The following is a 12,646-nucleotide window of genomic DNA, read 5'->3' as shown; positions in this document are numbered from 1 at the left end:
GGCCAGGATATGATGCGATTGAATGTAATAATTTCATCAAATTCCACATTGAAGATAATAATGATGATAATAGTAACAACAACAATAATAATAATAAAAACAGACACTCGCAGAGTATGTTTCTTTGATTTTTTTTAATTACTGTATAGGAGTATAGGACTACTGAATTACCAGGCAAAGCAAAGCATTGTGGATTTTAAATTTCTGCAATTATGAATAAATGTTAAAGCAAGAATAGCACAAAAATAAAAACAATAAAAAAAACAGTTTACTCAATACTCGCAAACACAAAATGAAAGGTAACTGAAAAAGAAGACTTTTTTTCTTTTTTACAAATGTGACCTATAAACCAAAATGCTTAATTCAGTGGTCTCTCAAGTAATCCCTATTTCCAGCTTAGTTAGTATGAATATGATACACAAGTTTATTTTTTACAGTAATTACATGGACAAACACCCTTCAGTCACCCTACAGTCAAATGGTGTTATTTTAAGTCCAGTGAATTGTTCAAGTTTTTCAGAAAACTACTTATTGATGTCATTTAAGGGACAAATTTAAGACTTTAAAAAGGCTCTTTTAGAAACCACCAGAAATTACATTAATAGAGAATGGCTGTCCTTAGTTCTTAAAAATATCATCTGTTATGTATATATATTTATATAAATACAAATAAGTAAAAAATAAAGACTTTTCTGGCGCTCTTTGTTTCAACCCAAATCTGTTTTAAGTGCTGTTTCTTCTCAGCTGCTCACTTTGGCTTCATAGAACAAGTTCATCATGGTATAAATTTCTTCCCTTTAATCAAAAGAAGTTACAATGGTTAAGGCATTGACGATCTCATTGGAAATGTTTCATTGGAAAGAGTCATCAGAAGGTGGGGCATAAGAGAAGCCCAGAAAGGCATCGTCAGCCTCCATTACACTGGCATTGACTATGGAATGTTCTTGAGACCAACAGATCGAGCTGGAAACCATCTCTTCTGTGAACTCAGGATCAAAGTTTGAGATATCAGAGTAAGAGCTCTGTGAAAACATTGGGGGAAAAGGGAATAAAAACACGTCATATTAGCAGTCGTGGAACAAATGCAAAACAAACTGCATGTATTCATGAATGTCATTAATTTGATGACATAAAATACATTAAAGTTTTGGATTTAGTTAGTTCTACATTTAGTTCTACATTTATCTTGATTTTACAAAGTGCTTTAAAATGGGATGAAAAAGTTAGGAGTCAAACATATGGAGGTCATTGAAATTAGGAAAAGTTTTTCAAAGTTTTCAACCAAAACACAAGACAAAAAAGAAAAAAAACAAATCATTACATGAAATTAAATTTCAAAATTAATTTTATGAAATAGTTTGAAAGATAGTACTTAATTAGGAAACCTCCACTGTTAATTGGAGCACTCGTGCAATCTTGTACAATCAAATGGAATAGAAGTGCAATAAATTCTATCTTCATTAAGTTCTTCATGCTCAAGTTTTGTTGACAGTTTAGAGAGATAATTTTTGGTCTGAGTCTATTACTGAATTGCGTTTGACTGAACAGGTGTACCTAATAAGCCTTTCACACGTATTTCACTTTGTTTAGTGCCAATGGATCAGACAAATGGCTCTACCCAAGAATCTCAAGTCATAGCAGATGAGGATCTGCACTCTATTAGGAGCCAGACCTAATCATACTATTAAAACTAACAATAAACTGTTTGTAGACCCACACATATGTTTTCAGATATTCAGTCTGATTTCACCTCTGCTCAGATTGATGTAGTGTGGTCTGTGCACAGTCACATGAGAAGAGCTCTAATCACGTAGAGAAGTGAAAACAACAGTGTGGGTACATTATACTGTGAAGGTATTTGAAATCATTCTAAATCTGACTAGTACAAATTCACTAAAATACAAACTGCATGTCTTGTTCTTAATACACTAAATGCTGCATTGTGGATTTACTGGATCCATGCAAGTGACTTTTAATGAAGCCAAGAAAAGTCAAAATATGATACAATTTTGATACCTGAGAAAGACACAAAATGCTTACCACTCTGGGTATGAATGGGGGAGAGATCTTCTTTTGTTCAAGGTCATCCCAGTTTATGGAGGAGAAGAAGTTGTGTGCTTTGATCTCATTCTGAAAATGAAGAATACATATCAACCTAGACATAATTTTGTATTAATAGAAAGTTAGTGGGAAAAGAAATCATCAGTGCCATAAAATTGTTACGAATTAGCAGGTGTTTGGTGTATACAGATCGGCCACCAGAGGGAGCTCAAAAATTGACCATTCTGCTGCACATGTAGTGTCTGTATTTGGACAGTGCAAGTGCAACGATCCCACTTACAAAGTCATCCATGGACCCCAGTCTGTGTGTTCTGTCTTTCTCCAGCAGGCCCTGGAGTATGGACCAGGCGGTGCTGGTCGCACCAGGACGCATCGCCAGCGGCTTGTGGAGGATGTTGTCATACATCTCATGTGTGTCCCTGCTGTAGAATGGCGGCTAGGGAATAAGAAAAAAAAGAGAGAAGTATAAGTCAGTGTGACAGTACAACAAGGTGCTTGAACATCTAGCATTAAAATCAATTGTCAGATTTTCTGCAGTTCACCAGTACATCCTGTCATTACTAAAACCTTTCTGTGCAAAAGTAGTTGAGGCTACCAGTCAAAGAGAAAATAATCATAATCACTGTCAACTGTGTGGTATACTGTGAAAAAAAGTACAATGCAGAGGGAGATTTAGGGGAAATAGGGTTCACAGGCAAAAACTCACCAGGCCGAAGAGCATTTCATACAGCACTGAACCCAGGCACCACCAGTCTACTGTATTATCATATGGCTGCTTCCTCAGGACCTCTGGAGCCAAGTACTGGTCGTTGGAAGCACACAAACATAATAACATAACATTAACTTTGACATTTTGCTTCTGGCTTAAAATACACCAACTAAATGTATTTCAACTATTTTTGCTCATTAAAACCTATTTTACTCTCCGTAAAAAGTGACTTATATCCTACACATACAGCAGTGTGGCAAGTTGGAATATGCTTATACTTGTAAAATGGTTAACCACACTTCATTCCAAAAAGGCTGTTAATGATTGTTACTTTTTGACACTGAAGGTGAGACTGGTTTTGAAATACCCTTTTGCAAAATTGGCAGTAAGCAAACATTTAAATACCCATACCTCAGGTGTTCCACAAAATGTAGTGGTGGTGTCTGTCTGGGAAATGCCTTCCTTGCACAATCCAAAGTCTGTCAAAACGATATGCCCCTTTAAAGAGAGGACACAGGGACGATTTTAGACAACATGTGCCACACAAGCAGCTCATTATCCCCAGGGACTGAGGATTCTATTGTTGCCCAGGAATGTTGGCTGCAGCGTAGCTCAGTCGGTCCTATTCACCGTTCTTTCGCTTTCTCATTAAGACTAGGCAGGAAAATCATTAGTAAGACCTAATCCAATCACACGCATTCTGTTCAGCTGGAGCTGGAAATGACACCGTTGTTCAGTGGTGGTCCAAATATTCCTGGATAGTAATTAAATTTGAGCTGTGTACTGTATGTTATGTCCTTATGTATTACATATATAGCTATTGTTTAGGCACTGTAGTTCCATAAACTTAAGTACAAGCACTCTCAACATAATATTTAACTGAAAAAATTGGGTGCTGTGCCATTCATGCATATTTTCTGGAATTTACTGTCATTATTGTTATAGTGATTACATATAACAAGTGTGTCTGGTTAAAAAACAGGAATACTCACTTCCTGGTCAAGGAGGATGTTTTCTGGCTTCAAGTCTCTGTAAAAAATTAACACCAATCAATGAATTTCATTGAGTAACACAGGGCTGAAGGATTTAGAAAAGTTCAAATTCCCCATTGCAACTCAACATTCCTGAGAAAGTGTTGATGAGCCACCAGAAACAGTATGTAGAATTGTCTTAACATATTTTTTATTAATTTAACTGCAGTGTATTTCTGTAAAATTAGATTAATATCTAAATGCTGCTTCAAAGACCTCTGTACAATGCTTGGCATACAAATGCAGTGATTAACTCAAAAAACTCGATGGCATCAACATTTATTTTAGTAAAAAAGAAACATCGTAGTAGTTTGATCAAGAAGAGCACTTCATAAATGTAACATTAAGCATGTGTTAACTTACATTAACCTCCATCATACCTGTAAACAATGGTGAGGGAGTGCAGATATCCCAGTGCACTTGCCATTTCAGCAATGTAGAATTTAGCTCTGGGCTCTGGAAAGGTCCTCTCTTTTTGAAGATGGAAGAAAAGCTGAAATGAAAAAGTTGCATTTGATTATTATTATTCATAGTACTCAGTCATTATATGAGAGACACCTTACACCGACTGCAAAAACTAATGCACCACTGAGCTGTTCATACTTTCATTGTACATTCATATATGTAACATATATGTATGTTAGTTGTTAACACTGGCACATTGACTGGAAAATCTAAATACTGATCTGATTTTATTTTTATCTTAAAGGTCTTAGTAGTCATCTTGTTGAGAAAGGAAAGAGGCAGATTTACTTGGCAGCAGATTGTAGTTAGTCACTCTCACAGTCAGTCACACATGGCAGCTTTAAAAGGCTGAGCACACATGAACGATATCCACTGAGGAAGTCACACTCAGAGCCATTCTTTATTCTGAGTAATGCTGTGACCTCTAATAAGGATTTTCACACATGAAAGCATGCTAGCTACAGTGCTTCTCCATGGAATTGTATGAAAGCTGTTTAATACATATTTCCTGTATTACTGCCATTCTCAGCTGTTATTGACCTTGTGACTAATTTCTACGTGACCGCATTATTCACAAAACTAAAAACAACTCACTTCTCCTCCATTGATGAAATCCAAGACGAAGTATAACTTGTCTGCGGTCTGGAAGGAATAATGAAGCCCAACCAAGAAAGGGTGTTTCACGTTCTTCAGCAGCACATTGCGCTCTGCCATGATGTGTTTTTGCTGATTTGAAAAAGGATAATTTAGTAGGAGACTAAAAATTCACATACACATGCCTGATATGTGGACAGGGTCATTTTCCTATTTGATTGTAAAATTACCTCCTTTCTGTTGAGAATGACTTTTTTCTGTAAGACCTTGACTGCATAATACTTTTCATCATGTTTCCATTTTGCAAGGAAAACCTGCATCACAAAGGAGAGGAATCATGTTAAACATTGCATCAACAGTGTAAAGCAAGGTAATTCCCGGTTTGACTCTCACTTCCTACATGGAAAGGCCAAAACATGCAGAACTAAAACTTGTTGCTACCTCAGAAGACAAACAACACAGAACCACTTCAAAACAACTGTAAAAATACTGTTATAACTCACATCATGTAAGTATAACAAAAATATAACAGTCAACATAATTCTGCCAAGTTGATTTGTTAAAGTGATTTCAATGAAATGAAACTATTACAATAAGGAAATATTTTATTTATGTAAACAGTCTTGCAATGTTGTGAATGTTCACTCTATGCTGAAAAGAAAGTAACTGTTCTTTCCAGTATTGCATAGTTCACATACCTTCCCAAAACTCCCCTTTCCGATGACCTTTAAAAAGTCAAAGTCTGTGGGCTTGGCACTGAAACACAAAATTACAGCACATTAATTTCACAAATGTAAAAATGTAATTTCTTTGAGTACACAATTGCAAAGTTTAAAATGATTACTAAACACCAATGCAGCCCGCTTTGTGCTAAAACATAAAGTTTTTAAATAAAACATACTGTGGATTTCCAGAGGGTCCCAGGTTAATGTTTCTGGAGGTAGAGTTGTTCTGTTAAATAACAGAGAAAACATTATCAAGATTAGCCACAAAGATGTAAGTAAAGGCTAAAACTGAGACACACGCAAAGCTGGGTCACAGGCAATGAATCTGAAAATTCCCTCCTTTATCTGTGCTACAGTGAAAAAATTAGCAGAATTTGTTTATTACCTGTATTTATTTTGAGTAAAAACTACAACTTGGGATACAGAGTCAATAAATCTCTGGCATAGCCTTGGACATAACAAAAACAGAGGTGGACCAACATATCAACATCAAAAGATGTAGTCATCAGGAAAACAAAACAATAAATGAAAGATGAATAAGAAAATGATCTAGTCAGCAGAAACTGGTTGACTGGTTTCTTACTTTGTCATCTTCATCCTCAGAGGCATCTGAAAAGTTTTGCATTTTGTCCATCAGTAGAAAGGTCCTCACATCTGGACTGAAAATTTAAAGAAAGACCAAACAGTTAAGGAATAGTAATAGCAGCAAGTAAAGCAAGATCTAGCAGAACTTTGTTTATTTTCAATCTCAATCATATCAAGCCTGGCTTGACAATTTTGATCTCATTAGTTTATTGGACTCAGATCATTGACGCCATTCATCTTAACACAGTCAGTCATATAATGACAGAGAGAACACCAAAACTTACTGGTTGCAAAGCTGAGGATGTGAGACAATTCGCTTGATGAACTCATGCAACCCTGCTCTTCTTTGCTTGATGAACTCTATTGGATGGATGAATTTTATGTGTTACAAAAATGAAATCAAACACTGCCCTCAAGGCCATAAACATGCATCAGGCAAAAAATTGCATTTATGCTTTTGACATCTGGAGCTGGGCTTCTGTCTGGATGTGTGTACTGGATTATGGTGCAAGGAGTTTTTACATCACTTAACACGACATGAGCATAGAATGAAGACTTACCGGGGTCAAAGTTATCCCCAAATATCCTCTTGGCTGGAATTTTCAAGTTCATAGAGGGAAACTGTTTTCTTAACTGCATTAAAAGACATGAGAGTGACAGAGAAAATTACATAAGGGCTAGGAAACATCTATGGTCACGAGTATATAATTATTCTAAATGTCAATGTGATCAGCAAGACACAAACGTTACTTCATATGCTATTAAATCAAAATGTCACTTTGACACCACTCACTATGTTGTAGAGTTTGTCAAACTCTGCGTATCTCCTGAAGACAAACCATTCCTGTTGTCCAACAGAGACCATCACTTTGTAAACCTAAAAAAAGTCAAAGACAGTCCATGTAAACACAAGGAGTACTATCAAACGTTAATATGGTCTACACTGACATAATCATTTGTAGAATTAACTTTACTCATGCCAGTTGAATATGAATGAAATGAATTTTTTGCACACACCGTGTAACGTTTTCTCTTGTCCCTCTGCTCATTGTGGCAGGGTATGCTGACATTGGGGAGACTGGATTGCTCCTCCATCTTAGGGGCTGTCGGCATTCAAAGGTGCAAGGTCATAAAGTAATGTGTCCTCCAGGATAAGACTTCAAGTATACAGCTGGCCCATCCCCATTCTGGGTCACTGCTGCAGAAGAAAAAGGAGAACAAACCACTCTGTTATTCAGGAAGTGAAACTTGTGTGTTCGTCTGCTCGCTACACATTTCATCCTGCAGTGGCTATGTTGCCTACACCTGAATGATAAACAGTCATCCCTGAGTATTACTTTATAAGCAATTATTCATTTATTAATGGTACTTAGAAAGGTATTTCTCTGATGTTTGAGACATAGCTCTGTTCATTCTTCATCTATTAATCTGTCCCTCTTTTTTCTCACTAGTGGCCCAGAAGTCGCAAAGGGCTGCTTTTTTCAAGCCGTGATTGTCTGTGGTACAAAAGAACACTTGGCCACCACTTGCTTGTCTGCAAGTATCTCATTTGGCTTTAGGAAATGGCCCCATTCCAGGTGATGTTCTTGTAAATACAAATAAATAAATACCTCACTCAAAAGGAGTTGTCTGGTGGGGACCTTGACTCGACTGACTTGACTGATCAGTTATAGCCTCACATGAAACAAAAACACGCTTGTTCTTTTTCTTTGGAGTGCAAAGAAGAAGAAGAACAACAACAACAACAATGTCAACTATTGCTGACTTTCAAAGAATACAAGTTTTTGCTTTTAAAAGCATTTCTGGTTGAAACCTTGTCAAGAGGTCCCTGTGCTTGCTTAAAGAGTAAAGATTGTTGCGAGAGCGCAAAGGCAACAACAGGCGGGTCAGTGAGCTGCAACATGTCAGTAGGCAGGCTCCCTCCTCCTGGGTACCTAGTTAACACACTCCTTCCTCTGAGTGTGAATATCTCATCCTGCCTCTCATCTGATTATTCACTGCGAGAAAACACTTTGATTAAATGGGAAAATATCACCAGAGCACTCTCTAGGTTTTTCTTTTGCTATTAATGGAGATATTCATCACCTTCATGTGAGAGATATGAGTCTTTATCTGCACAGCCTCCTCCACATGTATTTATCTCAGACACTCAACATGTGAAAGCATACAAGCCACATTCATTCACGCACACATACACACACACACCGCCTCTCTCACACATGCTGGGTCTGTGGCATTCTCGTCTGTTCTGGTCAGTGGAAAGGTATTTTTAAATAACCTTCCAGGGGTCTTTGAAGCTGGAGTTACACAATAGGTTAAGAGCAACCCCCCCCCAGAGCTGCCCTTCCCCAACGTTTAAAGAGGGAAATCAAGCTAACTGCTGAGGAGACTCCTTCCCCTGACAACTGTTAACAAAAGGTCAAGACCTCACTTTCCCGAAGGTGAAGAAAGGGGGCAAACTTCATTACAATGGCTAATAAGTCAATTACAATCAGTACAGTTGTAATAAATGTTATCTATCTCCTGTATTCATCCGAACTGGGGAAAGGACATACAACTATTATATGTACAGTAAATAATAAACACTGTGTGATCGGACTGGATCTCTGTTATGTAATGTCTGTTTCTTTTACAACAAAGCTCTTTGTCTGCTGCTCTGATTTGTCCATTGTTTGATTTTCGTGAGGTCAGCCTTGTTTGTTCGGTAGTTTTTGTCCTTCTAACCACAGCTTCTACTCTCACTGTTGTTTGTTCACAACACATGGAAAACCTGCTTTTGCAACAACTTTCTCGCTCTGTGTATTGATCCTGAATGCATCCTGGAGGGATATCTCATTCTGCTCACGTTGGGGTGAGGGAACAGCAAAAGAGCAACCCTCTTTAAAATGCATGTGCGCTATCGGAGAGACCTTCATGGCCTCTTCATCACTAGCCCCTTTTTCTCTTTTGTTTCTACTTTTGACTTTCCTTTAGTTTCACTTACCCCACTCTCATCAAGACAATAGCTTTAACAATTTCATTTTTCACTTTCACTTTTTTATTTTGCTGTTATTATTGTGTTGAAAATTTTAAAACTGGTTAAAACTAGGGATAAGATTTTTTTTTTTTGTCTTTTCATAGGGGTAATTTAAACTATAAATTTCTTAGGCTGTGAAATGTCAACACAAAAAACAACCACGATTTCGCAGGACCCAAGGTGACATCTTAAAATATCTTGTTTTGTCCAATCCAAAGATATTAATTTTATAACAACATAAAACAGAGATGTGGATGGATTCCTCACATTTGATATGCTAGAAGAATTTTTGGCATTAATGCTTGAAAAATGACTGAAACACCTATCAAAATAGTTGCGTACTAGTTGTCATTTCAACTAATCGATTATTCCAGTAAGAGTTTCAGCTCTAATTAAAACTAGATCTTTAATACACTATCAGTATAGGAAATCAACAGCAACAACAAATTTACACTGTAACTACAAGGTTTGTCCCCTCTACCAGCCACTTTGGAGGGAAACACATCCTATCTGTGTTTTTAAAACCTGAAGTTTGTGCAATTGTGATTGGTACACACACAAAAATGGCCGGCTACTTTCCTGAGCTGCCTCACATCTGGGCCTGTTTTCATGGTTAACTGACTCTGTACGTCACAGGGTAGGACCCACTTTTTAACATTCCAGAAATATTTGTGTTCAAGGGGGAAATAACCTATAACCATCTAGTGCAACTTACATTTTCAGCTGACACTGATACTGCTCCTTCATATGGAATGCTGCTGCTCAGCACACCCACAAACAGACATTGTTAAGTTTGTTATAAAGAATGAAAACAAGCCTGGAAAGGCATGATGAGTATGAAAAGGAACAAAATTAATCATGAGCATATTCCCTAACCACAGTTTACGCCCAGCATCCCCTGCATTCATGCCACAACATGAATTAACTTGTGCTGACAGCCACAAATACGCTGGGCTACTACAGGGGATCAAAAATAGCTTTCTTCCTGCTTAACTCAAACACACATCCTTGCCTGTGGATATCCTACAAGGATGTTGAACATACATTTTTCTCTGTGTGTGGCTGTGTATCATGCGTGACGAGCACATTTAGCGAGCAAACAAAGCAGAAGTCACCCCAGAATGGTAAATCCCATGTGAGAGCTCAATCAGGCATGCATCCACTGATAAACACAGAAACAAGGACCCATGCAAGCCCAAAATGGTTAGTGGAGAGAACCACACAAAGGCCTCTTTTGAACTTACTCATGAGCGCATGAACAGGAAAACTACCTATTTCAGACAACCTGTCAGATAGAGCCTTTATCATGGGTAGGTTTTAGCTTCACATAAATACCAATACATTCATTAGTATTAATCTAATTATCTGATTAGGTTCACTTAAAATGTTTAAACTTTTACAATACAGTTGAACAGTTTGGAAAAATGTCAATTATATGCATTATGTGTGGGATAAAACGGAAAGTATCTCAACATAATGCAACAGAGACAGATCTCTGATTGAGGAGGTGCAGCTGGAGACGTGTGAGGGGCATGAACTCAAGTCAACCCCAGTACGTGCAACCGACCTCAGCATCTGGACAAATTCCTACCCTAACCTGACTGTCCAGACGGCTTACAGACATCCACAGTCAGCACACTGTGTCTCTGACTTCCTTTTAGAAACAGGTCTGAATCAGCTCACGCACTGACAAAATAAATGGTTCATCAGCTGTAGAAAATTAGAAATCACAGAATCTTAGACGATCTAGCTGGTCAAGGCTTAGCAAATTCTCTGCACATTAGGTCTACGTGTGAGATTTGAATTGATGTTAATTTGTGTTTTTAAACTCCCACACCACAGTTATCACCGATTAAATCCATCTTGCTATATTTCATAACTTTAAATTTGTCTTGCTATACAAATCGTGACCTTCAAAGCCACTTGTTACACAAAGAACCAGCTGTTAACAGGCTCAGCTCATGACAAACCAAAAGTAATTTAAGCAAACTTAGACACTAACAGAGTTTGAATAGAGTCCATGGAGAACACAGAGGAGAAAATTTGATGTTTAGCTGGGCTTTATGTAAAAGGATGACAAGTGGAAAAATATTCACATACACATCATCCACCCTAGAAATATTGACGTGCCACTGGCCATACCACACAGCTGAATCAACACCCAACATGGGATTCGTTTTGACAGCCTGTGAGGTTTGACACATCATTTCTACATTCAGAGTACAATTTTATGGAAGTGGATAACATTTCCGCAGACCACAGCATGGAAAGGGCCTGACTTACTTCTGTTTTCTGTTTTGTTTTGTTTTTGTTTTTGGCTCAACCATTAAACTTTAGTAAGATTTTTACCTGAGGCTACATGCGTATTTGCACCTGTACAACTTTTTAAATCTCGGCAAAAAGATCACGTGTATTACAGGAAAAAGCCTAGCATCTACAGGCGACGAGAGGAGGAAAAAATGAACCAGAGGAGGGAGGAGCTGGGCTGAACACACACACACACACACACACAAATTGAATACCGACACGCACAGACACACACGAAATGAAAGGTTTGACATGTTCTAACAAGCTCCCATATGAAATACAAACTGTAAGCAATACAACAAAGGCTCATAATTACACATGTTCTGAGATTGTCGTGTGTGCTACAGTAGCTAACTTAACTTTGTTTATACTATTTTGCTTCGGTTAAACTTCTGTTCAGTGTGGTCTCTCCGAATAGTAAAAAGTTGATGTTATGTAATAGCTAGGTGAGATATTACTTACATACAACGATATATTACTTACATTAACATAGTGATTTGAATGCTAGGTAGACCCCACAGCTAGCCAGCGCTACGTTAGCTAAATGAGAACAAGGTAACGTTTACATGGACATCACGTACCTTACAGTATTTTGATGCAGTATTCATCTATTTTCGTTGTTCCGGTGGGGATATTTCGCTCTACAACATATAAACTGCCAATGAACCTAACATTTATCCCGTTTTAGTTATGACAAAAGCCCCCAACCCCACAAACTTAAAGTGTAATTTCTCGCTGCCCATAGGCGTCTGACAAGTGAGAGAAGCAGGAAACATCAGTCTTTCCTGGCCGTAGAAAGTTCCAATGAAATTTGTCACGGGACCTCACAGCTACAACCACTGTTAAGTGACAGAGAACAAACACGTGTACTTCCGATACGGCATTTCAAAATATAACCAGAGAAAACACCAGACGTAGTCAAGTTTTTTTTTTTGAATGTACATTTTACTACACTTGATTTAGACTAGAACAGCTATAGCTACCAGTTAAGTTGCAGTATAAGGTTTTACACAAAACATACGACCATGTTATAAACCAGCTATAACATTAAAATTCTGCTTACACATAAATGCAACAGTATTAATAATTAATTCATTTTCAATTCAATGGTTTTAAATATCATTTCCTTTTTCTGTGGTATTTCTATAGTGTG

General features: G+C 37.6%; 1 protein-coding gene across 1 annotated transcript; it reads right to left on the bottom strand.

Annotated features, from left to right (window-relative positions):
• Positions 1 to 115: 115 nt before the first annotated feature.
• On the bottom strand, positions 116 to 12,289 carry sgk3 (serum/glucocorticoid regulated kinase family member 3). Its single transcript, XM_023417053.2, has 17 exons — positions 12,075 to 12,289; positions 7,188 to 7,368; positions 6,964 to 7,047; positions 6,731 to 6,803; positions 6,455 to 6,530; positions 6,169 to 6,244; positions 5,762 to 5,811; positions 5,559 to 5,616; positions 5,091 to 5,174; positions 4,861 to 4,992; positions 4,182 to 4,294; positions 3,763 to 3,799; positions 3,182 to 3,268; positions 2,768 to 2,863; positions 2,342 to 2,497; positions 2,041 to 2,130; positions 116 to 1,022 (listed from the first exon to the last, which is right to left on the bottom strand). Exons 2-17 carry the CDS (start codon positions 7,281 to 7,283, stop codon positions 852 to 854), a joined length of 1,479 nt encoding a protein of 492 aa, XP_023272821.1. The 5' UTR covers positions 7,284 to 7,368; positions 12,075 to 12,289; the 3' UTR covers positions 116 to 851.
• Positions 12,290 to 12,646: the final 357 nt, after the last annotated feature.

The sequence above is a fragment of the Seriola lalandi genome, unplaced genomic scaffold, assembly GCF_002814215.2.
Source record: "Seriola lalandi dorsalis isolate HSWRI2012SDOR001 ecotype SW California unplaced genomic scaffold, Sedor1 jcf7180002054570, whole genome shotgun sequence".
NCBI classification, from domain to species: Eukaryota; Metazoa; Chordata; class Actinopteri; order Carangiformes; family Carangidae; genus Seriola; species Seriola lalandi.
This window is presented reverse-complemented; position numbering and strand designations above follow the sequence as displayed.